Below are 27,763 nucleotides of genomic sequence, written 5' to 3'. Positions count from 1 at the left end.
TGAAAAAAAGCTTTGTGAAACACCTCCCAGGAGTAGCCTTCAGTTTCATTGTGACCAACAGGCCATATGTAATGCATGAAATAGATCATTTTCCTCATGTGATGCATATGTCTTTGTGAAGTACATCAATACAAATATTTCATTTACCTGTGATGAATAATTGTATTATAATGTTCAGAATGCAAATTGGATATATTATGTGTTGTAAGGGAGGGCAAGCCATAATGTTTGTCCTACCTGACAACAACCAATGTATGCAGTTTTGCATTCTGACTATTGAAATGCAATTACTCAAAACAGATGAATGAAATAACTTGTATCAAGGCACTTCACAAAGATGTATGCATTAGATTTGGTTACATTACGAAAGTGGTATGTTACAATCGTGTGTTTTACTTGCTCTTGTCATTTAAAAAATCCTTCTTTTTAGAAAGAATCTCTACTAAGTATCCATGAACTAATGCTTACTGGTACCCCAATGCTGCATGTAACCTAATACAGAGTTATCTTTTTATAAGACATCGCCACAACTCCATTTGTCATTGGAGGACCTATAAAAAACAATGTATATATAATAATATCACCAAAAATGGAAGGAGTTTGGAGACAAAAGCAGGATGTGTTCCGCTGGGTCGATGACATTCTCAAGAATTATTGCTAAAGGGGCAAAGTGGCCCAATATGTCACTGGATATTTGGCAAAATATTTGCAACAATGTTCAATTCCGATTCACAAGACTAATGTAATTCTTAATTGAAAATGACCAATTTTAATTGAAAAGTAGTTGCATTTACTGATATAAAGACTGGATTTTTATCAATAATGACACCAAGTATTTTGAAGTGTTTATGTGTTCAGGTACACATCACCATTATCACTACACAACCAGGAACTTCAAGCGAATCCAGTTTTATTTTGAGACTGCAAAGAAAATGGGAAATACAGTTTTTAGTTAGTCAATAACAGATGACTGATAACCCAATGCCTGAAACTAGCAACAAACCTCTGCGATTATGTCTTAACATTTGCTGTGGAAACGGTGAAAATTAGTAAGCGGGGCTAAGAATATGGATTTGATAGAAACTTGGCATGTTGAGAAATATTTGCGAGTCCACAAGGAACTTGCAAATATGGATTTAAACGGGTGTATCAGAAATTTTGAGGGAAATAACTTTGTGCATACAGCGTATAGGCATCCCTTCATGATGGAAGATCTGGGACCCGTTTCACAAAGCCTTTTTTCAATGACAAATGACAAAAATCAGTCACAAATCTGCTGATGACCAATCAGAAGCGAGGATTTCAGTAGCTTATAACAAAAACCGTCATTTGTCACTGATGACAAGTTTTGTGAAACGCCCCCCTGGTCTCAAAGACCCAACTCAACCCAAGTGATGATGGCTAGATCATTAACAACAAAGTCTCAAGTTCAACTTGATGCAATTAAAGTCCTAAAAGACAGTTCACATTCTGAACCTTTTGAAGAAATCCTGCAACTTCAAATCGGATGTGGAACTGTAGCATCACCAAACATTGGGCTCCTCTTGCACTTAATCAAAAGTACTCCAACAAGGGTCTTCGCATCCATAACTATCTAGAATTATGGAGTAGTTTTTCCCCCCACATAGCCTCAATGGGGTTTTGTCATTTTAGGAGCTGTTGTCAAACGCCAATGTCCGGCTTCTCCAAGCAATTGATCTGGAGGAACTTCTGCGATATCAAGAAATCTAGAGTTGTTATCCCCACATAGCCTCATTGTTCCTAGGCTATGTCATCCTTGGAGCTGTGTTGTCATGACTCCAAAGCAAAATTGTTAGAGAATATTGATCGACAGGAGCTCCTAGAAGCTCTTCCCACATGAAGCCTTGCAAGAGTTCTGGAGTTGTTTCTGCTCACACGGCCTCACTGTCTCAAGATTCTTTATTGTTCTAGAAGCTAGTGTCACGAGTCCAGGTCCAGCTTGTTCAAGCACTTGGCCAGTGTTGTGGAGGATTCGGTGTTGCTGATCGCCAGGCTTGCCAAGAGGAGCTCATGCTTTCGGATTTCGCTGCCAAGATAAAAAATTAGTAAAAATGTCATAACGATGTCAAAACTAAAAGCAGTAAGTAATCTCTCAAGGCAAAATGGGGAATACAGTGTATATTCAGGCTATTTAAAGCGGGACTGCACTAATTACTCCCTCTATATAGCAAACAATGCCTAAGCGGTACCCGTTGGTCCCCCATGATCCCTTTTTTAAAGTTAATTGAGAGCTGATTTGATGAGATAACCACCTGTCAGTGACCACGCTGGGAGGTCCAATCCCTCCTGGCCAAACTAGTGCAGACTTTTAGTTTCACAGCCTAAAATTAAGAATCCTTCTTCCAAAGAAGGAATGGCTGGAAGATATGTCATGGACATGCATATATTAAGACATCTAAATGAATATGCATTTTAAACCTACTGTGACCCTACTGCATACAAAATTCACAATCCTGTATATAAAGACCGCTGAAGGGTGACAAGATATGTGGTCCATAAAGGCAGGTGGTCTCTATGTTCAGGTTCAATGAGTACTTGTTTCAATGAGATCTTTTAATGAGAAACCATATTCAAGGGACACTAAAAATGTGGTCTTTTCATACAGGTAGTCACAGTGGATCACCATTAACTTACCTTCTTCCAATGGCAGAATGGGTTGCAATGTTCTTGAGAATCAGAGCTGCTGTGAGGCGTATACTCTTAGTGACAGGTCCTTCATTTTCTCCCTGCAGAAACAAAACATAGGTTTAACAAAAATGTTTTTTAATATCCTGTGTAGTGTAGATAGTAAGACAAGGATATTTTTTATTACACATATAATTCCATTGATGGTGATTCCTTTGATGAATTATGGACAAAGAGTTAAGTCAAGACAGTAGTCCTGCTGACTGTTCTAAAAATTTCGGCCCAAATTCACAAAGGAGGTTTAAATTTAACCCATGCTTTAAACCTTCATTTACATAACCGATGATTTAAAATTAGCCCAAAGTAAGCGCGACACAGTCAGAGGTCCAATATGAGACGCGCGCAAGGCAAGGATCGCGTAATTTGCGCTATTTTTAATACCATGGGTTATATAAATAAGGGTTTAAACCAGGGATTTTATTTAAACCTCCTTTGTGAATTTGGGACGTCATGTCCAAAAGTACCCTATTCTCCACGACGTATATTTTCCTATCGCTTGTGCAAGGTAATTAGAAGGGTAAGATATTATTGCATGAATATGAATTCATTACGTAACTAATTAATAAACTGAGAGGGACAACAAATATTTTGTTTAAATCAATCAAAAAATTAATATGTCATGGCAACAACGGAATATGACCCAAAGGAGGCCCTTCAACAAAAAAAAATAATAATAATCTTTCTTTTGGTGATCTTTCAAATTTTCTATAAAAATAGTTTCTCTGAACATAAATGCCTGGGTGTTTGGGTCCTTAGCAGATGCGATCATTTCAAATATTTTTAATTATTTAAAACTGATTTTCTTACCAAGAACTCGTTGAGTGAAGGTGTATTGAGGCTCCTACGTATTGCATGGTAAGCTGTATGTGCGTTGTAGACAATGGGTGGAGGCTGAGGAGAGGAGTCCTGTGAAGGGGGAGGGGTGGGCTGGGCTGCACGCTGGGCTCGCTTATCCATCGATGCTTGAACGGCTTGCTCGGAACAGTGCTTATCCTAGAGTGCAGAGGTGATGGGAGACAAGGGGTTAACAAATCAGATAGAACAAATTTCTTTAAAGGTATAGACCAGTTTTGGAAATGCCCCCTCTCATAAAATGAAATGGAAGCTCTTATTACCAATCATGTGAAAGAATATGTTTTGGACTAATAAGTGATGACACAAATTTTGCCGGGAAACCGCCTACTAATATATATATTTGGTAAATTATCATATTTTTCCGGCCTGGATAGATATCGCGTAGTCCTACAGGTATGTACATCTTTCTGTGTACAGTGCTTGTAACTTTACCAAGACTGGGCCATATTTCTTATCATTCTGATGATTCCATAACCTTGCAGTACACACCAATACTTATATGCTAGATGATCAACCTTTTCAGATCGATTCCACAACGTTTCTTTCACAATGCAATCGCATGACCATACCTGGTCTTTAGCTTTAAGAAATCTGATACAACAAATTTTCTTTTGAGGTTTTGCATAATAATCTTAAGAAATATCTGTTTAATTTAGCCTTAATTCCTTTCCTATTGTACTTTTGTCTATTTATCATGTACTTCATCTTTTGCACAAGTTGCGCCTTGAGCATTTGATTGTCAAGATGATTTGGCGCCTTACAAATCTCATATATTATAGTGAGGTAGATGAGCCTGGAAAACTTAAATGGGTACACCATGTTTAAAGTCCTTATAAGGACTGACATATTCTTTCTTGGCGAGATGTAATAGTTCTTATAAGAGCTTTTGTTGGGAGAGTTCCGACAAGAACTGTATTTTCGATCTTCAGTTCTATGAGCCCATTTTTTCCAGAGTCAAATCTGATAGAATTTAGAAATGAGTGGCGGAGACGGAGGACTTACGCAGGTGAGGATTCTACAGTAGTATTTTTCAATTTCTTTGTAGCAGCCTAGCAGGTACAAAAAATACAATACAGGTAATGATATTTTATTTCTTTCAAACTTTGAAGGAAGAAAGAACAAAAAACAACAAAAAAAAAGAAACAAGAAAGAGAGAAAGAAAGAAAAAAATGCTAAATTAGACTCACCATGATGTGGCTTACAACAGACCATCTCTGTCTCTGGATGCGATCGCACCCCTCCCACTCACAGATACCCCTGTAGTTGATGCTGAGGATATGATCCATACAGGTATGCGTGTGCAGAGCCTTGCCAGACCCAAGCTTTCTGTGATTCAGACAATAAATAAAATGAATAAAAACTTGCAGTAACACTCTACAAACGGCAAGTTATATTTTTTTTCAAATTCACTGAACTTGATTAAGAAGCAAAATCCATTTTTAAAATCTCCTGCCTCACATAGTTTCTCATTCAGAATCCTAAAATCTACAACCGATACATAAGTAAAATGGGTAATATTTCGGCCCAAATTGTACTCATTTTCATTGTTACAAAGTCTTGTTTGATGGCAGAGATTTTAAGACCTTTCATAAAATCATTGAGTTGGCAACATATTACAAATAGCAACAAATTTGATTTCCAATGAAAGCTGGCGTTTTGATCCTATTCAATAATTACTTTTGAGATTTTGTTTTGTTCTTCGGCGCCCTTTGCTCCTGGCTCAAGTTTGTCTAGGGTCCAGGTTCAAATTGCAATTGTATTTCAGGTTAGGTTTAAGGGCAAGGGGTAAAGTTAGGTACAGTGTGTTGGTCCAGAGTTGGAGATAGGAAATGGGTTAGTGCAGGAAAGTGACAACGAAGCAAATTTCACCAGAGCATGTGTCATATCACCCAATCTGCACTAAGCTCAAGATGCATATTTGTACAATGTACGAACACCTGAACATACTCATACTTTTGGGTAAGCTTGAGACAACCGATATAACAAAAATAAATTACCAATACACTGATGTTTTAATTTGGCAAAATATGGTAAAAGGCATCGTTTAATAATGTTAAATCTGAGATGCATGGCCATACAGTGTCTGATAATCAGATAGGCGTTCGGCTTGTAAATGTCATGGGATTCCTGACTGGCCTAAAGGTTCATAATTATCATTGCAGCATGAGCTAAATCAAGGATTTTTTTAAAGGATCTAAGACTAAGTTACCAGATCCCTTTAAGACAACAGATATAACAAAATGACATTACCATTTCACTGATGGTTTAATTTGAGAAAACGTGGTTAAGACATAATAGAAATGAGAAATAATATAAATCTGTTTCTCACCTACAGCACCCCTTCCATTCGCAGACATACTTCTGAACCACAGGTGCTGATTTCCCACTAGTGCTACTCGACTTACGACTTGAACTCGACGTTGAGGAAGATGACGAATGCCTCCTTTTCTTACTGGAACGCGGTGTTGATGGTGAAGGAGGGGTAGGAGCAGGAGTTGTTGGAGAGGCTGCTGGGTTTGATGTCGCTGATTGCTTCGCGTCTGGAGACAATAGGACATCATCGATGGGTCGCTTGAAGCATGGGGAGGCAGTGGAAGGGCTAGGGACTTGGACAGTTAAAGGAGACGGTGGCTGCTGCGCTGGCAGAGGCAAGGAAGATTGTGCTGAGGTAGTTGATGCTGGAGGAGCGGATGTCGCCACTTGTGAGGAAGCAGAGGGCGTCCTTGCAGTTGCCTCTGAAATGCTCGTCTGATTGACGGAGCTTTGAGTCCTGTTTGAGGCAGCTGCACTTGTCTGGGTGTCACCAGAACGCGAGGTGGAGAGAGGCACTGACTGACAAGAGTTCTGCTGGTTGTTATTATTAGCATTTGCCACTGCACCAACAGTGACCGAAGGCACGGTACTGGGAAAACTGGGGCGGATCTCATGACAGAAAGCCACAAGCGACTTGGGGTTAGGAGTACTGGCGTTTGGAATGTTAGATTGGCTAAGGTTTGGTACTGCTCCATAAAAGAGCTTATCGAGTCTATCACTCACTGTGTTATTACTGTCATAAGGGTCTCTGTGCAAGGGGGATTCTGTGTGCGATCCAATATCACCGTTCATCACATGATTCAAACAAGGTTTTCCTAACTTGTCAGCAAGGATGCCATTTTCCGCTGAAGAAGACTTGTCCCTTTTCATTTGTTCCACAACACTGTCCACTTTATCGCCAATTGTTTGAGGGGTTTTCTTGAGGAGAGATTCAATGTCTTTGGAAGCTATGCCATCCTTGGCAAGTTTGATCCCGCTATGGAGCTTGTCGTTCATATAACCATTTGCCAGTCCTTGCTTGGCAGGAGTGTCTTGATTCAAAGAATCTACAGAGTTATTGCATTCATTGGCATCAGTCCTTGTGCCTACAGGTACAGGCAGGCCATTGCAAACAACACCTACAACCTTCTTATCCCCATCCTCTGATATCACATTGACCGAATAACTGCCTTTGCCGGTTTCCTTCTCACCATTTGCAGCCACTTGGCTATCTGCGAATTTGCTCTGATCGTCCTTCATGCTACCATTTTTGTTCTTGTCTCGCTCTTTGTCCTTGTCTTTATCTTTCTTTTTATGTTTCGATTTGTGGTTTTTCTTGGACTTGGTGTCCTTCATGTTCATGTTGGGGCTCGTGGTGCCCGGTGGGGCTGGCAGGATGGGTTGGTGATGAAGTTGGATCTGTGGAATGTTTGCAATGGTTGGAGCGGACTGGACAGTCATGCCCTGAGGGAACTGTGTGACTACTTGGACGTGATGAGACAAAGGCATGGGCTGTCCTTGCGTTTGAACTGTCATAGGAGCACCTTGCGATTGCCCAATGGCGTTGAGCACTATCTGGCCTTGCTGAGGCTGTATCACCTGTAGTTGCTGCTGTCCAGCCGCGGCTTGAAGAGCTGGTCCTTGCTGAAGCAACCTCTTAATAAGAGGCGAGTCCCTGTTTGTAGGGCTCAAGGGGCCCTGTAACCTCTGCATACCTGGGAAGCGTGCTATCTGCACATTCTGAGGATTCCCTTGAACCTGGGCGATCTGATGCTGCTGAATGGGCCTTGCAATTTGGAAATTTTGAGTCCCTTGCAGGTGTGACGGTTGTGGGAGTATAGGTCTTGGGCCCTGAACCATGGTAGACACTGGTGGTGGTTGTGGTAGAATTGGCTTTGGTCCTGTTCTTGGAGGGCCACTCACATTCTGCACCACAAGCTGGCCAGGATTCTGGGAGAGAATGGTAGCCTGGGCAAAGTTTCCTTGCTGTTTACTGTTGGTCATGATCATTGTCTGACCAGGCTGAAAATGTTGGACACCTGTTACCACAGTGAGCTGCTGCTGTTGGACTTGCTGCTGAACCTGACCTTGTCCTGAAGGCTGCTGTAATAAAGTCACTTGCAGAGGCACTTGCGTCTGGAACTGCTGTCCTTGGAAGTTTGTCTGGTTATGGATGACAGTCTGGTGGCCCTGCATTTGTATTTGCGGTTGCACCTGAACAAAGTTCCCACCTTGAGTTTGGATGACCGCGCCCTGGGAGTTCCCGACCACAGTTCCAGCTGGCATGCTTACCGGATGTGTTTGGACCATATTTCCAGGATGTGTTTGGACCATATTTCCTGCCTGTGTCTGCAGCATTGGCTGGTTACTATGCATTTGGACATTGACCATACCTCTTGAGACTACAGCTTGTGCTGGAATCTGCTGTTGAATAACATACTGTTGCTGCGGTTGGGACTGCGTCACCATTCCTGCTGTTCCTGGCTGTGTATTGCTGTTTGCTAATTGGTACTGTTGGGTAACCTGTGCCTGCTGAGGTTGGCTGAAGACTCCTGCTGGACTATGAGCAAAAGATTCTGGCATGGTTGTAACAAGTCCTTGCATTCGCTGCGGTTGAGGCAGATCGGGCGTTGATGTCTCCCCGTTTATCTTCGGTGTCTGAGATCCATTATCCTCAATGGTATCTGCCTCTGACAACATGCTCTCAGTTTCATCCATTGGAACGTCACAGGAACTCTGGTTGAGGACTGGGGAACCTGCAATCTGGCGAACGATTCCTTCTGCAAGATCTGTCCTGTCCTCTGCATCCTCATCGTCTTCATCTACTCCCACAGCATGCATATTGGGAATCTTTTCTATTCTAACCTCACCATCTGGCAGTGACACTTTAAGAGGGGGTTTGCACTTCTCTGTGGATGTATCCTCAGCCGAAGGCTTTGGGGACTTCTCTACTCCTCTGCTTGGACTCTTGCTTGATTGTCTTGACAGGGTTTTCCTTCCTGATTTCCCACTGTTGCTTCGACTTCTGCTCTTACTTTTAGAGTTCAATTCAATACTTGACTCTGAATTTGTATCAGATTGAACATGGTGTTGTCCATTTCCGGTCGGCACAGAAATTCCATCTCCTTGCTCGAGTTGATGAACTGTTGATGGTACACTGGCGTTTTGAGGAATCCCTTTAGGCATACTACTATCAACTTGTGCTACAGTACCGACAAGACTGGGCGCAACAGGAACATTTGATCGCACTGTTGTGGGTGTCCCAACAAAGTTCTGAGGTCCATTTAATACTTGAGCTTGGCCCATTTGTCCATTAACAGGCTTGCCATTGGATTGTTGCAAGCCAAAGTTCAACTGTTGTTGCTGGACTCTCATGTTTCCTGCAATGATGTCTGCAACGCTGACATTTTCTCCCTGAGACGAATGTGGTACTGGCTGTTGCAATGATGCTCCCTGAGCTTGTTGCTGCTGCTGCAGTCCTTCCGTTCGCTGTAGCTGCTTCTCACCCATAGGATAGCTTCCCTGCTGAGGCATTTGTCCTATACTTGGCACTGGTTGTTGCACTACCTGCGGCAGCATGACTAGCGCCTGGGTGTTGGGTGTGACAGCTCTAGGAGCCATCACTGGCCCCGCTTGACTGACTTGCCGACCACCTGGTGTATGAATATGTATCTGAGATGGCAGCTGTCCAGTTTGTCCTAGAATCTGTCCAGGAGTGGGTCCTTGACCATTTGGGGGAGCATGAGGCTGAATCAAAGGTCCATGGATGTGTCCTGGTATTTGTCCATGGACTTGACCGGGCAGTTGAACCGGAGCTGGTCCGGAGGGAGGTGCAACCAATTGTCTCTGGGGAACCCCCTGGGGAACACCTTGGTGAAAGATGCCACCCTTGGGAGGAGGAGGGCTTGGTGAGACAGTAGGAGAAGGAGAGTGTCTTTGGGCCATCCTGGCTATCATGGCTGAAGCTGCCATATTTCCTGCAATAGTTAGAAAATACAAAGAAAATATAAATACCAACTCAAGAAAGCACCATTGAATCAGGGAAAAAAATATTTAAACAATTTTGGGGGCTACTTTTCAAGCTTGCTTGCATGAAAATAAGACTCTTTAATTTATGTTGCATTGAACTCTATGCACATTTTAGGAGCTCTTTTATGACTTTCGGGGGCTCTTTTTGGCATTTCCAGGGTGACTTCACCCCGAACCCCGTTTATTTTTTCCCTGCAATGAATAAGAAAAGTTTCACTACAATATATTCTAAAAGACTTATCTTAAATAAAGATCTGTTGTACAAATAAAGTGCAAAGAAAAAAGTCGAATTGGGAAAAAATTGAAGAATCAGGTATTGAAACTTACATTTTTTTTCTCTACTGAAGCTCATAATGTACTGTCAAACAATTTTTTTGTTGCGTGCACGGTACTTACAAAATTGGCTAATGGTCCAGATTCACAAAAGTCAACGCCCAAAATTATTGAATTTCAACAACTACTGTTCTGCAATTTTGAAAAGGTCTTTGTGCCTGAACCGACTGGCGTAAAGAATTGATGAAGGTTTCTTGTTATTTTAACAGTATTTTGTGCTTTCTGACTTCAATTGAATGCATTTAGAAAATTTGTTTCCTCTTGAACAAAATTTGGAAGGAAAACTCACCTCCAGGAGAAGGTGCACTCTGATTGGCTTGCCATTTCCATGGCAATGGGACACGCCTTCTTTTGATGCCAGCGATGAGGAACTGAGGACCTGCCTCAGTGTCTGCTTTCTTGCCCTCTACTGCAGGGAAGACAATCCTGCAAAAGAAAAATAATAATAAATTTATATAGTGTAGTTTGTATACAAAATATATTTAGCTGCGCTGGTTCAGAGCTCCTTTTTTTACTAAATTCTACAAAATAGGATCTCTCAATTGAACAAATGTGTTTTTAATTTGGATTTGAAGACATTGAGAGATGGAGTGCTTCATATTTCTATAGGCAAGCTATTCCATAGTTTGGGGGCAGCAATAGCAAAAGCACGGTCCCCGAGAGTTCTTTAGTTTTGTCATGGGGAATCTGGAACGATAATTTATCTGTGGAACTGAGCAGGCTACGACTGTGTGACTGGACTTTGAGTTGAAGTAATTCTGTTATGTAACTAGAAGCTTGACCACTCAATGATTGAGAAACAATTAACAACATTTTAAATGAAATTCAATAAACATAAACAAGCATTAAAAGGAAATCTAACCTTGATAGTCAACTTTTCTAGAGGAAAAGAGAAATATCAGAGAAGTAGACTTGTGGCAGTTTGAATGAATTCAGACTATGAATTTTTGAAACTTGTAACCACTTTAAGTATTGGCTTTTCAAATTGGCTGAATCTGTAATGTCCCTGTGCTGTAGTGGCGGACAACTTTTTCATTTGTCCCAACCACAAAATGACTAAAGTTTTGATTTTTCAAAAATCTATGACTCAGGAGGGTCTCTTCTCTAAAGAGGACCAATATCCATACTATATTTTAAGTAGTGACCCAAAAGAGGAGGAACTTAAGGAAATAAAATTATGATATTTTTCTACACAACAAACAGTTTATTGATATAAAAAAATGCTCATGCATCTGTTACAGCTCATATTACATATGTTATTACCAAAGGAAAAAAGATTTCAGTCAGTCACTCAATAGTGTCTAACAGTGAAGTCAAGAAGGTAAACAGATTTCCTTGCATAATTTGAATACAAGGACGCTGCTAATGTTTAAATTTCACAGATCATCTTTAATGATCTTTCTGTTTATTTCTTATGAATGGCCTGAGCGGTCCCAAGGAGCTAGAGATTAAGTCACTTACTTGACGCATCTCATGAAGTCGTTTGAGTTGAGGATGTTTCGGCCCATGATCTTACCGCACACCGACAGGTACTCTGCAAAGAGGTCTATGTTGGTGATTGATGCCACTGGGTCTGTGTCGTAATGTGCACCCAACCTGAAGTGGAATAGAAAGAAATCAAATAACCAAGTAATGAATAATTGGATGGATAGATGGTTGGATGGAGGGATGGATAAATGGATAGATGGCAGGAATGAAAGAATAAATGTATAAAAGAGAGAATGAAGAATGAATGAAAGATGAATAAGTGATAGATTGATTGAATGAATAAATGAGTGGTTGGAAGGAATGAAACATAAATGAGTACAAGAATGAAAGAATTAAAGAAAGAAAACAAAAAGGAATGGAATTATAACCCCAAAAAGAAGGATAGAGTGAAATAATTAAATGAAAGAATGAACAAATTATGAATGAATCAATGAATTACAGACTGACTGCATGAATGAACGATTGGAAGAAAGACTGAATGAATGAATGAATGAATGAACTTTATTAACCAAACGTGATCCAAATAAAAATATAAAAATTCACATAAGTGTGTAAACAAGGAATGGATTAAATAGTGACTATGATGTAGCGCCCGTTTCACAAAACCATCATAAGAACAAGTTCACAGACAAACCATTGTAGCGCTTGATTAAAGGCCGGCTGAACTAGTTTAGCCAGGAGGGATTAGACCACACAGTCTGGTCAATGACAGGTGGCTATCTCATCAACTCAGCTCTTAATTAACATAAGAAAAAGAGGATCATGGGGGACCAATGGTCACCGATTAGGCATTGTTTTCTATATAGAGAAAACAAGTAGCTACAAGTAGGACAGTGAGGCTTTAAATCTAACACGCCTTTCAATGGGATGTTTGTGAACTTGTACTTTATGACGGTTTCGTGAAACGATGCCAGGGGCCCCGTTTCACGAAATCAGTGACAAATGACAGTCTTTGCTATAGGCTAATGAAATCCTTGCTTCTGATTGCTTATCAGCAGATTTGTCCCTGATTTTCTTGTTATTTGTCATCGAAAAAGGCTTGTGAAGCAATGCCCAGGAGTGTCACTTACCACTGGCAGGCTAAGTTCTCCATGTCTGCTTCCCTGGCCTGACCTCCTTGGGCTGGTGGGGGCGGGGTGGGTGATGCAGACGAGTTTGAAGGCATTAGAAGAGTTCCTAGGAAGGAGAGAGCACAGGGATGTATGTGTAATTAGACAAACAAGATTGAATCTGGGCCCGTTTCATAAAACTTGATATCAATAACAAGTTACAACCTACTGTTATAAGCTACTGAAATCATGTCATCTGATTGGCTGAGAGCAAATTTTTCACAGAAATTTAGCAGTTGTTGTAGATAACAAGTTTTATGACATGGGCCCCTGGTATCATTGCTGATTTGATCACCGACATGGCACTAATGTCCTTTGGCAAGGCATTAATCTACATTTGCTACTCAATACCCAAGAGAGAAATGGGGACCCGGTAGGATGACAAAAGCATTTGTGTTAATAGTAATTATTGCCTATGCCCACACGATGACCATATGGTTGAAATACACCCCAGGGAGTGGAGATGGTGCACACTGTGCGTTAATGAATTCAATGACCGGGGTAATAATATCTGTAAAGCGCTTAGAGACGGTATTCCGTATTTAGCACTTTATAAATCCAGATTATTATTATTTACACCTCAAATTTCAAAAACTCACATTACAGTGAATAAGTGAAAAATTGATCATATAGGGTTGCCCAAAAGAAACGGACAAGAAAAAAAATTATTTTACTTTTTTCTAGGACAGAAATGATAAAACACACAGCTAAATTGGCATACTTTTGGATTTATCAGGAAATATCAGGAAAAATCAGGAAATAGGGGTGAAATCCGGGGGAAAAAAATCAATCAGGAAACTGATTTAAATCAGGTAATTTTCAGGCCTGGTTGTGACTTACTTGGTTGCTGAGATGCTGCTGGAGGGGTGTGGAGCTTGGCCGGGGGTTGGGGAGGGGCGTTGTTGGGCGTCGTCATCCCCGGTCTACCCATAGTGACGATGGGGTGATGGATGCCGTCCGGAACATGGTCGACGATCTTGATCCCCACGAAGGCGTCGGCGCCTAATGACTGGGCATCCAATGTTATAAGGCATACCAGCACATCTGTCGTGGGTGAGATCAGATTTCAAAGTGTTAAGGAAATAAAATGTTCGGCAAAAGGCTTCGAAAGTCTTATAAAGAGTTGCACTCGGTTGCAAGTTTTCAGTCTCCTATTTCTTATGTACATAGTTCAATCACGAATAAGTTGCCATTTATATCAACTCTTCATATGACGGGCACCATTTACTACTTGAAAACATCACTGAATATTCAAGATTTCAAGTTGATACAAAAAGAAGTCTGCATCTATCTCAATTGTTTAGAAGAAAATAAAATTGGTAAATCTGCAAACAAAGTGATTATCTTTTGGTGGTTTAAACAGAAATGTTGTTCTTTTGAGCATCTTTGTTTACCATGTCCATCAGTATCAACAACTAACCAAGGAGCCTAACCTACAAGCAAAGTGCAAAAATCTTACACTACCTATATTACAGACAAAATAAAGCCATAACAAATGTATGGGCAAATGTGGGATTATCTGACCTGCACTTTACGACAATGTTTCATTATTGGAGCAGTAACATAAGAAATCCCATCTATAAATCCAGCTAAAAATATCTTGAAATTACAACTGACTAATTAATGGCAATGATACCTAAACATTATTTTTAAATCAACACAAATCAGCAAGTGGTCAGATTGCTAGATATTTTTTGTTTTCTTTAATAAAATGGGACAAATGGGATGTGTGGAACAAGACACATTCAACAGAATCACACATTACATCCATACTTTCAACAACCCCCTCTTTCTTTTTTCTTCTTTTTTTCTCTCTCTTTTTTCCCTTTTACCAAATTTTTTTCCTCCATATTTGTATTATTATGTATCCATTGAGGGTAGTCATGCTATTAAGCTTTGCTTACTTTGTCAACCCTCCTGTTTGATGTGTTCGAGTAATTACAGCCAGCCTTACTTTATTCTATATAAATTATATTCTTTTGTCATGTGTGAAATTTGCAATGCTTTGTTATATATTTGTAAAAGTGCAAAAGAAAAAGAAAATCAAACAGAAATAAATAAATAAATCAATCAATCAATCAAACATAGTTCCTGACCTATGCTACGATGGACACTTGAAAGGCGGGTGCAGAAGGGCTCCTCCCTCTCTGACATGACCAGCATGACCTCTAGCGCCCCCAGGAGCAGCTGGATGTCGTGGATGGTGAGGAGGGTGACGATCTTGACGTAGATGGTGGGCTCCAGGCATCGCTGGAACAGGTCCAGGTTGTTGTCCACCATCATGAGCTTCTCGATAAGTTCCATTGCTGCAACAAAACAATGAATGATAAAATGAATGATAAAATGAATGATAATAATAGTAATAATAACAGTGGTTTTTACATAGCACTCATGTCTGTTAGACTTGACATTTCTGGCGCTCCACAGTTGTTACCCCGGTGTCAGCATGGCTGGCACTCTAGCATTCCAAGGAACTAATTCATGCCAGGTACCAGGTACCCATTTACCTCACCTGGGTGGAGTGTTGCAAATGTAGATTAATGGCTTGCCAAAGGACCTTAGTGCCGCGGCGGGACTCAAACCAAGAACCATGTGATCCAGTCAGGGGTGGAGATGCATTTTAAAGGAATATTCTCCTGAACTAACAGAACTTAATCACACTAGTAATTCAAAGTGATTTTTACAGTCCAATTTTCATGTGTGCATAATTGATCATTCTTGAAGTTACATCGTCATTCACTATCATTACACTGTTACTTAGCTCCATTACTAGATGGGTTTCAGAAATAAATGGAATTGAATATCGAGAACAATTTATTAAAATTTTTCATATTACTTGATTCAAACCATTATTATTATCTTATTAGAGCATTGGTATAAATACATGTATTTAGTTGAATTGATTTCAATCTTTGATTTCTCATTGGAATTTTTCTGTTTTTATCAAATTGGCAACCTTGGCAGGAAAGAAAGAAGTAACTTACATCTGATGGCGACAAATTTGTCTGAATTTGAAAGTAATCCTTTATGAATCGTATGCAGCATGAGTTGTGTACTGACGTAATCTATGGAATCTAGAACAATCTGTGAACAAAAAGAGAGAGAGAGAGAGAGAGAGAGATATGAAATAATAACAACAACAACAACAGTAATATTGGATATTTGTATCACGCACATATCCACCATGCAAGGTGGCCCAATATTACTCAGGTAGGCTACCATTTATAGTGCTCACAGAATTCAAGGAATTCTTTCCTTACGGTACCCATTTAACACCTGGGTGGAGTGTGGCAAATGTAGATTGATGTCTTGCCAAAGGACATAAGTGCCGCAGTGGGACTTGAACCTCGAACTTTGTGATTCACAGTCCTGCGACGTATCCACTGGACCACGACACCTCTACATAAACATCCACTTAGATAATAAATAAAATACAAAGTCCTAACAACAACAATCAGACCGGTTTGTAGATAGCACATGGTACAAATGACCCCAAATATATGTGAATTTTTTTAAAGCCTGTCTGTATCAGTTTGGACAGGGGGGATGAGACCACCCTGCAAGGTCACTGACAGGTGGTTATCTTATCAAATTAGCTCTCAATTAACATAAGAAAGGAGGATCATGGGGGACCAACAGGCATCGATTAGGCATTGTTTGCTATATAGACGGCGCAAGTAGCTATTAGTAGTGCAGTGGGGCTTTAATGTATCACTTACGTGAAAAAATAAAAGCAATATCTTTGTTTACCTTTCTGTTGGAAATGAAATAAATATGAATATGAATTATATGAATACATATTTGCAGAATAAACCACAGAGTTACACTACTTACGTGATTGCATATATTGGTGAGGGTATCCATGCCCAGTTGTTGTAGCATCGTGCAGGAGTTATGAGCTAGGAGTAGAAGGAATCTGTAGAGTGTCCGATGGCTGGCCATGCTACTGATGTGATGGCTCTCAAACGACAGGTTCCTGAAGATGATCGCAATCTGTGAACATACAATAGTATACGATCAATACTAAAAAGTAATCATTAAGAATAAGATGCTGTTGATTTTATTTTCTAGACCAACAACAAATCCACACAGGTCCTGTATGTTCTCTACAAAAATATCTATGCCTTCAGTAGTAACCTTGCACAAGCCAATGGAAAATTGGAGAGAAAAAAAATCTTCTAAAATCATTACATTTAACAAAGACAAATTCACTTTCTGTGTTTAGGGTTCGATGCTGGTATACTAAATTAGAAACATCATCGATAAACACTCAATCTTTAAAAATATCTAATGTTGTTTACCTGTAGTATTCTCTGGCCTTCTACATCGGAGAGACCCATCTTTCTTACGGCAAACAGCTCCACATCCTTATACTGTCTCTTATCTAGAACGAGACAACAAACAAGAAAGAAGTTTAAGAGTATGGAAGAAAAATTTGGAAAATGAAACAATTAAATTGAAAACAGAGCATCATGAAATGTAAATGGCATCATACAATATTAATACAGTCAAACCTGCTTTAGTGACCACCTGTCCGCAAAGATCACCTGCCTGTAAAGACACCTTTTGTCTCCCTAGGGCAGGGTAGAGAAATGGAAAGTCCAATTGAAATTATAGTTTCGGAACCGACAAACTATAAGTAACAGATTATGATGTGTCTACATAGTTCATGAAACCTGAACAATAGTTAAGTAAAATAAAGATAATGAGAATTTTGGCAAGGCATTAATCTTCATTTGCCACACTCGACCCAGGTAAGGTAAGGTAAGTGGGTACCTGGCAGGAATTAATTCCTTGAAATGCTGGAGCTCTGTAATGGCAGCTAGGCTAAGGCCGGGTAATAAAAAATCCGCCTCGAAATAGAATTTCTAGATAGACGGAGCTATAGAAATGCCTATTAATAAAGTAAGAGTCATTATTTACCTTCAGGTTTCTTGGATCCCGGACCGATGACCTCTCTGACCTCCTTGTCTGAGATAGTGTCGTACCAGAACTGAACAAACTTTCTCTTTGTCTTCTCCATCCAGTCTTCCTCGTACAGCTTCCTCAAACTACCTGGGCCTGAGAAAAATAGAAATCACAAGTTTAAAGGCATCGTTTAAGAATGTTAAATCTGAGATGCACAGCCCTACGTTTTATTAGTGTCTGTGGATAGGTGTAACATTGAAGCCCTAAAAAAATTGCGCTAAAAAATGAGAAAGAAGTGCCTCAAAAAAGTAAAAATCGTTGAGTGACCGGTTTTTACATACTCAGTTTCCCCCATAGAGTGTAGTGTAATGAAAATGCCAAATTTGATTTTGATTTCCAATCATAAATATCTTGATAATTAGACAGGTGATCGCTTGTAAAAGTCATGGTGTTCCTGACTGACCAAAAGATTTATAGTTGTCATTGCAGAATGAGCTAAATCCAGGATTTTAATTCAGAATCTGAGACAAAGTTACCGGAACCCTTTGAGGAATCAAATTCTAAGCAAGATTTGCCTGACATCATCTTACCTTCATAGAAGATTCCTGCGTGGGCGAGTAGGAGGTCGATGAGCATTGGCGCTTTCTCCAGGTGGATGACGTGTTTGCCTTCGTTGGATAGCAGTGTGCAAATATTGATGGCGAAGTCCACCTCGTTGGGGAGACCGGACTGGAGGGAGTTGAGAATGCGGTCGTATTCCGAGGTCCGGCATTTCTCCTTCGCGAAGCCATGTGACACCCGGACTTTGTCTGCAAGGAAAGTTGAATATTACGGTCAGCAATGAGAAAACTAACTCGTTCATCCCCAATTCCATACATGTGTAAAATCCAACTGTGACTCAATTACTATATACATATGGCTATCTTTAAAATCATATACATGTATTTCCTACTCGATTTTGAATTGTTATTGTTGGTGAGCTGAGCTGACAGGAATATTATGAGGCATGGTAATTGTAGACAATATGAATGTCAGGTGCACATACACATTATAAATAATTATTAACCGTATCAGACATCTGAGCAGGGTAATTTTTAAATGTTATTGCCCTCAAGGTTTGATGGATAAGTCAACAAAATTACAATAAATTAGTCCGCTCAGAAAAGTCAATGGGGTTTTGTGAGTAATTTGGCGGGCAATATAGGTTATACAGAAAACCAATGCGCAAATATTTTACCCCGCTCAGAAGAGTCAATGCGATTTGTGTGTAATTTGGCGGGCAATATAGGCTATACAGTAAGTCAATGGACAAATATTTTAGCCCGCTCAGAAAAGTCAATGGCAAAATGCGTGTTAAACTAGTGCGCAATAATATAGTGCCAGTTGTAATTTACATCGCGCATCAGCTATTGTAATCTACATCGCGCATCGTGTATAAGAAAATGCGCACTTTGCGCGAACTCTCATTGTGACATAACAATCACACCCAAGGCAAACTGTTTGCAGTGTATCGAAAATCTGTCAAACACTGGATGAACAGTGCTGGTTTGACAATGTTTTTGCAACTTATAATGCTAGGAAACCCTGTGTAGCCTACATAATTTAAGAGTATAAGATAGTAAGAGTTTCTTGTTTGCTCTAGATGTCTGATGTGGTTAATAATAGTAATATTGACTGCCTAATTCAGGGCAATACGACTTGTCATATATCACCCTCACCTTCGGTTCGGGCGATATATGTCGTATTGCCCTGAAGGCAGTCAATATTACTTAATTATCCATATTTATGTACATCGTTTTCTATTGTTAAATTTTGTATTGTAATTTCTATCATTTGTATGTTCACTGTAAAAAAAAAAAGCCACTGGAAGCAACGTTTCTATGTAATGTTTGCATGCACAAATCTTGAATCTAAGTCAACTCTCTGACTTTGTCTGCATGGCAAGATGAACATGACTAGTCAGTAGTGAAAAAATAATCAATCATAGTGCCTCAGTCACATCGCCACATCAACTCCAAACTGACTCTGAATTGACCCAATTCTCTGCTATTGGGAGTAATGTACCGTTTTGTTCAGTACGATTGTCCGTCCCGTTTCATCAGTCTTGTCCATTCGCATACAGAATAAGTGATGAGAGTATGCGCATCGACCTGAACCTTTAGGATGCTAATTTTAAATCTGGTTTGATATGATTTATTTAGTCCATATACACCAAAATACATATACCGGTACATTTACAATTAAGTACAGTGTAGATGTACAATACTGAGATAAACTTGAAGCGACGTCCATGATTTCAAATCCGTTTTAAAAGACCGTCACCACTACTGGGCCAGAAGGGATTAGACCACACAGAGAGCCATCGAGGTCACTGTGACACACTATGAACATGACTGACAATGAGAGCGGACAAAATATACAGTTCCTCAGGTAGACAAAGGAACATCCCTTCACAGCTATTATGTAAAAAGGTGAATATGCATGTGACACCTGTTCTACACATTTTTACATAATAGCAGTAAGGGATGTTCCTTTGTCTACCTGAGGAACTGTATATTTTGTCCGCTCTCATTGTCAGTCATGTTCATAGTGACAGGTGGCTATCTCATTAACTCAGCTCTCATTTAACATAAGAAAAAGAGGATCATGGGGGACCAACAGGCACCGATTGGGGAAGTTTTCTATATGGAGGGAGCAAGTAGCTACAAGTATGGCAGTGTGCCTTTAAAAGCAAGTAGAAAATTCAAATCAATAGATTGGAGAAAATGTGACAAATGATGTGTAGAGAATTACAAAGAAATGCATTCGTTAAAGTTTTCATTGATCTAACATTTTGATTAACCTTTAGAGCAGCTCCGTATTTTCTTTCATACTGAGTGCCCTCATCTTACATGTACATGTACTGTAGTTGCTGATGAATGAATATAGCTATTGTCTAGAAGTCTATGTATTGTTATTAAATCATTAACTATCGGCCGCGCCTTGAAAAATGTCACAAAGCCGATAGACAATAACCAATTATGTGCCTGCAATATTGAATAAGTGATCAGAGGCCTAGAATCATGATCAGCAGTAAATACAAAATTAAAAAAATAATTTAAAACAGTATGCGGCATGCCGACATCTACACAATGTAAATGTACAAGTACTTGGCGAGTTTAACGAGGACCTTGAATACTAATCATTAGTAATCTACATAATGAATGTAATATCATAATTTGGCCTCATGGTCAACACTAGTCTAAAGCATAGAATTGGAAGTCCCCTCTACAGTATGAGATATCATCTGATCCGCTGCTTCCTTCCTGTACAACCTGGCCCCAAGTAGCAAAAATCAACACACTCCACATTTACTGTGCCAGACACAAATGACAGTTGTTTTATTTTTGCTATTCATATTTTGCAATATTTCATAGTGTAAAAGTCTATTTTCATACACATATTTTGGAGGGGACAAAACTTGGCAAGTGTGACCCTGACTTACGGTAATGGATATGATATGAGCTTTAAAGAGGAAATCTTTGTTGGTGTATTGCCTTGTGTGAATGTTACAGGAAAATACACTTTATATTGACAAAAAAAAACACACAAAAAAAACATAGTAAACATGCCATTCACAATGTTGTTCTCATTAAAACATTAAAACATGAAACTGTTTGATGAATTATATTTGGTGTGCTGCATAATAGTGCATTGTACAATACACATATCCATATTGAAAACCAAAAAAAAAAAAAATACTGAGCAAAAATGTAAAACGCCGCCGGTTCCCTGGTTATTAACATGTACATAATACTGTACAAGCATACAATGCTTTCTTTCGCAGTCAGGTATAAAACAAATTGTCAATCCAATAAAAGCAACAGCCAATCAAACGCCACCATTTCAGCCAATTCCATCGGTTATAACTAGTTTGTTACTGATATTACTGTAACGTCGTAATTCTTAAGGAACAGGGTCCCTTGTAACGACTGAAAACGTTCCCTTTTTTAACCAAATGGAAGTATCTTTGACGGTCATAAGAGCCCATTAACTGGATGATAAAACACAAAATCAATTTACATAATGTAAGCAAGTTTCTCTCGATATGCAGTTCTATCATAAGAACCCCAGATGAGGTTTAAAAGGAAAATGCAAATTCAAATGTCTTCATTTGCACAAAATTTTGTAAAAATAGCTCTTAGATGGTGAAAGACACTATGATAAGAGCTCCAGAGTGAGCAATTATTATAATTTCTTCAGTCACGAAGCATGCAGTATATACATGTACATGTATATATATCAAACCCTTGTTTAGGTGGCAAGCCAAAATGATTAATATTCTCCCTATAGCTTCAAAGCTAATTTCAATTAGCAACTAAAATACATCAAGAAATACATAAAATAACAACTACTTGTAAATGCTCCATAGAAACAAGGAAATCAAGGAAAGAGGTTTCTTGCCAAATAGCCAAAATGGTTGCTGAGGAAGATTATTTGTTGCTAAACCTTTTTTTTTCTGTATCTAGTAGTAAAATGTAATAATTCTAGATAGCAATACAACAAACAAGAATGACTCAGTACTGTTAAAATCACTATGGCTTTGAAGGCTCTCAGCTTTATGAATGCTGAACAAAACTTGATTTACATTTTTTGTACACACTGAACAAGTAAATGTAATCTACATTGTATGCTTCATGTTATGGACCTGCCAAATATCCTGTTGCAATAGCTTTTCTTTGAGGCGCCGCAAGTGATTGCAGCGAGGCTCGCTCCGCACCGTTTTCACTAGGGGTTCAGAATGATTTAATGTTTAGTTTACATAGGGCTCCTGTTTCAATTACAAAATTTGGAGATCCACAGATGCGACGTCGTATCCAGGGGCCCATGTATATCGTGAGTGTGACAGTGTGACAAACGGCATCCACGTGACTCTGTTCCAAATGTTCTCTGTTTTGTATTCAATGATTTTCTTTGTTTTTGCCGAATAAATAATAATAACTAAGTACATGTACATAAGAGATAGGAGACTGCAAACTTGCGATTAATTGGAGGACTTACGATTGATTTGGATCAAACGCAACTGTTTATAAGATGGGGCCCTGATGTACACAAGGTCTTTCAAGTCTATCGATCTACACTGTACAAGTATGTACAATGTACATGGATATGTACATTTCCATTCCAATATCATTATAATTAGTAGTCACCTGATATTTCTCTCCTGTAGGCGAAGCTGATAGGGGTGTGCGGTCTCTTTCCTCTGGCTTCGTCATCATCCTCTCCTTTGAAGTGTACTTTCTCATATGCTTCAAGGTATCTGACAAAGAAAAACAATAAAATAAATTAGACATTCCATTTTATTCCACGTCTAAATCCAATCCATCCAGGTATTTATAAAGCGCCAATATCTAGCGGTAGTTGCCTAATCTAAAGTGATGATGAGACTGAAAAACTACCAAAAGTGTCTGTTCATGATTCTAACTGGGAAAGACAAAAAAGCAGTGACTAAAATGACATGTCTTTAGTTGAGTTCTGAAAGAATCCTTGAAATTCTTTCATGCAACCGGCATACAATCTATTAATTGTTCTTTTCTCTGAAGTGTATGGCTAAAGGAGATGGGAGGAGAGATCACATGCATTTTGAGAAATCTATTTCTTAATTCAAGTCTGAATCCTAGAAGTTATTTCAAGCTACTGGCATACATGTACCATGCCATAATTCTTGACTTACTTTCCTTTTAAAGATAAAGTGGAGTTCTTGTCATGCAATTGCACTGTGAAAGAGATGGTGTGGTATCGATCCGAAAATTACTTTTAGCATGACATGGGCGCAGCCATTTTCTTGAAAATGTAACGAACCAGGTAAAGTTATACATGTATCGTACACCAAGCTTTACAGTAGTTGGAAAGACTTTTTAAATCAATAACAAAACCTTAAGTTTCACTGAGGAAAAATCATAGCTAAGAAGATTATTTGGTGAAAAATATATAACAGGGGAAGACAAGTAACTAATTTGAAAATACTAAAATGTAGCAGTTGACAAATCTATTTCATGTATGAGCAACCTTCAGGATTCACCCTAGAAGAGCACCAACTTATTTATGCAATCTGCGTTCTGGCGATTGTAGTACAAAGGATAATAACAGGTGAATGAAATGTTAAAGTGTGCCTCCTTCTATGCCTATGCATCAAGGTAAATAAGAGGAGAAAAGGAATGAGGAAATTATTTTGAATAGGCTCAGCCAATTTTTCATTTCAAAACCAGGTCTGCGCCATTCGTTTGGTGACAACAAAATTACTTTGAATCAATTGTGCTTGAATATATGGAACACACCCAAGACTGGGCATGTCAAAGAAATGTGGGCGCATCATGCCACAAAAAATTGCTCTGGCTATTAAAGTCAAACATGTTTTTTCTTTAAAAAGAACATCAAATCTGTCAAATACAATTCAATAAATCCTAGCGAATTCTCAGATGGAAGAGAAATCTTATGTGATATTTACTATGAGCCAAGTTCAAGCTTTTATTGATCATAAACTTGTAATTTTTATACCTTGGAGGCTAAAACTATAACTTCAGTAGGTCACTATTAACAAAATAGAAATACAGTCAAACCTGTCTATAGCGACCACCCAAGGGAAACACAAAAGTGGCCTTTGTAGACAGGTGGTCTTTGTAGACAGGTTCCTTTAGTACATGATTCAATAAGACCATTTTCAAGGGAAACAACAAATGAGGCCTTTGCAGAAAGGTGGCCTTTAAAGACGGGTGGTCTTTGTAGACAGGTGGTCACTAAAGCAGGTTTGACTGTATATACACACAATATGCTGTATTTATATGTACAAATTAAAGATAAGATTGCAAGTTGAGGTAACGAGGTAAAAACAAAATTGTCAGTTAGATCAACAAGTCTAATGTCCAATGTTATTGATCATAAATTTGTCATATTTATAATACCTTGGATGCTAGAACAAAATAAGTTCACAATCAACTAAATAGAAATACACTGTATTATATGTACATGTATGCGTGTACAATTTATGTATAAGATAAAATTGCAAGTTGAGGTATGAGGCAAAACAAAATTGTCAGTTTGATCAACGAGTCTAACGATGTTGCTCACGACATGCTCAATGCATGCTAAATCGCGCAAATTCACAATCAATCAATAAATGAATGCTATTTGAGACCCAAGAAGGTCAATTCCACACAAAAGGCAATAAAGTTGTTGACTCAAAGCAAAGCTAACCATCCATACGGTACACTTCCATACAATCACTTTTAATGGGTACTGATGACTGCAAAATACAGTGGAGCAGCGCCACCAGGATTTAAAGCCCCACTGTACTACTTATAGCTACTTGCGCCCTCTAGCAAACAATGCCTAATCGGTGCCTGTTGGTCTTCCACGATCCCCTTTTTCTTATGTTAAATGTCACCTGTCAGCGACCATGCAGGGAGGTCTAATCCCCCCTGGCCAAACTAGTACAGACGGCCTTTAAATAGCTATCCAACCCTTGGGTTAGGATCATTTGTATGAGATCAGAAAAATAAGAGAAACAGAATAACCGAAGGTTGATATAAATCGGACCAATAAGTGGTCTACAACATTATCTCCCTCTAGAGCGAAAAATGTATTTTAGAACTTTTCTAGAGAGGCAGGCCACCCTTTCTGTTTCCCTTGGGTGGGGCAGAGATATCATCAGTATTCCACAAGATTTTACTATCATTTACAGAGTGAGAAATGGGGGTGATAACTCATTTTTTTCAAACCAATATTCAGTTCAGAGTGATAGCACACAGGCTGTTTCACACAGCTTCTCTTTCTTTCTCCAAACCAGTGTTACTCGTCCTTGAAAGTGGTAACATCGAAGGGGCTCGTTGTCTCTTTGTGACAAGAGCTGCATTTACACTGCTAACAAAAATCAATGATTTCTCTCATATTCTGTCGTTTTGTCTGTAGTTGTCGGTAAATACAATGAAAAACCAAAACCGAAAAAATCTACTTGTGGAGTGTGGTTCTTTTAAATGCCTGTCGACATTTCACTGATTGTTGCAGTGTACAGTAAATCAAAACTTCTGTATGATCCCGTCTTTTCGTTGTGTGACTCTCCTTGCTTCTGTGTGATCGCACGCAGAGGAGCGACAAATCAAGCATTCACACTACTCACCCAAAAACTAAGAATGAGCAAACAGTTTTTTTCCAGTACCGGTAATCTAAATGGCGGTAATGTATATGGCAGTAAAGAATAAATCGACAGTGTTTAGGATGTGTAAACGGGCCTAATTTATTTCTCCAAACCAGTGTTACGGTACTTCAATCGTCCTTGAAAGCGGTAACATGGGTGAGGCTCGTTGTCTCTTTGTGAAGAGGTGTTCTCTATCATTGAAATCATTAACAATACAGGATCAGTGTGGCTAGCCTAGAGCAGGGCTCTGGGATAACCTTAGCAATAACCTCCACCATTGAGAAACGGCACAACTGCACAAAGCAAGCTCATTTATTACATTTCTCTCACAGAGGATGCTTGAGAGACACTGATATCATGAAGGCATCGAGTGTGAATTTGTGGTGGTGAGGGTTCTTAAGTATTGCCAAAGAAATATTACTGTGGACTGTGGAGAAGGTAAAAAGACATCCCATTTGCACATAGAACAGAAAAGCAAGGTTCTGAAATCATCAAATTGAGAAATTTGGCCCAGTAAAAGTAACAAGCACTGTAGGCCTACACAGCAAATGTATACATGTAGGACTACACACACATGTGGCATAAAATTGTGGTCCTCATTTTTAAGCTGTTACATGTCATATTTAGATTTTAGAATACAGGTATGAAGGTATTTGAAGAGCCATGCTTTTAAGGAAACATCTTTTCTCTGATGTTTTTCCACACTGCATAATTAGTAACAATGCAAACGCTCAGAAATTATTTGTCACTTCTCCCTTGAACTCAACCTTCTCTTTGTAAAGCATGTTTGACCACAGGTACATATAGACAGTCTATTGTGAAGCCCCCTATCTCTATCAAAGGTGAAGTGTAAACAAATTTGCCTTCATGTTATGTCTCTGGACTTCAATATAAATGACCTCAAACTGACCTGAAGCAAATCCAATATGCCTTTTTTTTTCTCCTACCAAAACTGTTGGGGGCAGAATAGGATAATAAAAATTGTGCCTTTAGAACCCAGAGGAAAAAATAGCAAATTTACAAAGGGCTTTTGACCCATATCGCTAACCACATGGCGACATGTACATGTAGTAGATGGGTGGTTGGGTGCAGAAAGTTTTTTTTATTTCAGACATATCATTTACAGTATCCTCTTTCAAAGGAAATCTAATGCAATCATGACAATTTTACAACCAATGCAAGCAAGTTTGTTTTGTTCAATGTGTAAATAAATGGCAATTCAAAAGTGAGAATGCGTTTGCAATACACTAGTTTCAAATGTATCACTTAACCTCTTCGGAAGCCAATTTTAATGCAATCCAGGACATTTTTTTTTCTCCAAATGGCAATTAGAAAATTGAAATGCAAAAGCACTGTACAAGCCTACAGTACAGCAAGGCTCCACAGATTCCGCACTAACTTGTTTTGGAAGGGGGTCCAGACTAAAACTTTGTTAACAATTTGTGTGCATGAGCCCTGTCTACAGTTATGTAAAAACTTTAAAATCTTGGAAGCCCTGCGGCCTATACCCTAGAGAATACAAATTGTATGACAATATACTAGTGCCAGGATAATTAAGAAAAAGAAAAAGGGTCCAAAAATAATGTATGCTTACACTATTATCCCAAGTTTTTTTATGAATACACTGTACATGTTTAGGAATACACTGAGACAGTGAATAAATGAATGTGGAAAACTGGAAACTAAAGTGAAATGTAAAATCAAAACCTGTTTTACTCCTAATTTCCCTTTTTAAACAGGATAAGAAAATATGACTGAACAAAGCATACACAAATTGGAGTATTTCATAACCTTTGTGTGTCTGGACGTACCGTATTATTAACAGTGCTACAAATTTAACCAATATTTGCCAACAGAGATATTTAATGCA

At 39.0% G+C, this 27,763-nt stretch overlaps 1 protein-coding gene across 1 annotated transcript in view; it reads right to left on the bottom strand.

Annotated features, from left to right (window-relative positions):
* Positions 1-200: 200 nt before the first annotated feature.
* The window catches only part of LOC589213 (AT-rich interactive domain-containing protein 2), a 40,605-nt gene continuing 13,042 nt past the window's right edge, over positions 201-27,763 (bottom strand). The window contains exons 4-19 of the mRNA XM_030988760.1: positions 22,910-23,019; positions 18,311-18,529; positions 17,736-17,873; positions 17,114-17,196; positions 16,647-16,805; positions 15,797-15,896; positions 14,909-15,118; positions 13,653-13,856; positions 12,774-12,879; positions 11,677-11,811; positions 10,505-10,641; positions 5,891-9,830; positions 4,749-4,887; positions 3,514-3,699; positions 2,656-2,747; positions 201-2,047 (exon numbers count right to left, since the gene is read on the bottom strand). Of these exons, the coding sequence (XP_030844620.1) occupies positions 1,942-2,047; positions 2,656-2,747; positions 3,514-3,699; positions 4,749-4,887; positions 5,891-9,830; positions 10,505-10,641; positions 11,677-11,811; positions 12,774-12,879; positions 13,653-13,856; positions 14,909-15,118; positions 15,797-15,896; positions 16,647-16,805; positions 17,114-17,196; positions 17,736-17,873; positions 18,311-18,529; positions 22,910-23,019 (6,064 nt within the window). The 3' untranslated portion in view covers positions 201-1,941. The remainder of the gene's footprint in view (positions 2,048-2,655; positions 2,748-3,513; positions 3,700-4,748; positions 4,888-5,890; positions 9,831-10,504; positions 10,642-11,676; positions 11,812-12,773; positions 12,880-13,652; positions 13,857-14,908; positions 15,119-15,796; positions 15,897-16,646; positions 16,806-17,113; positions 17,197-17,735; positions 17,874-18,310; positions 18,530-22,909; positions 23,020-27,763) is intronic.

Source organism: Strongylocentrotus purpuratus, unplaced genomic scaffold, assembly GCF_000002235.5.
Source record: "Strongylocentrotus purpuratus isolate Spur 01 unplaced genomic scaffold, Spur_5.0 spur5_scaffold_17, whole genome shotgun sequence".
Lineage (NCBI taxonomy): Eukaryota > Metazoa > Echinodermata > Echinoidea > Camarodonta > Strongylocentrotidae > Strongylocentrotus > Strongylocentrotus purpuratus.
The sequence above is the reverse complement of the archived record's forward strand: the minus strand, read 5'-3'. Positions and strand labels throughout refer to the sequence as shown.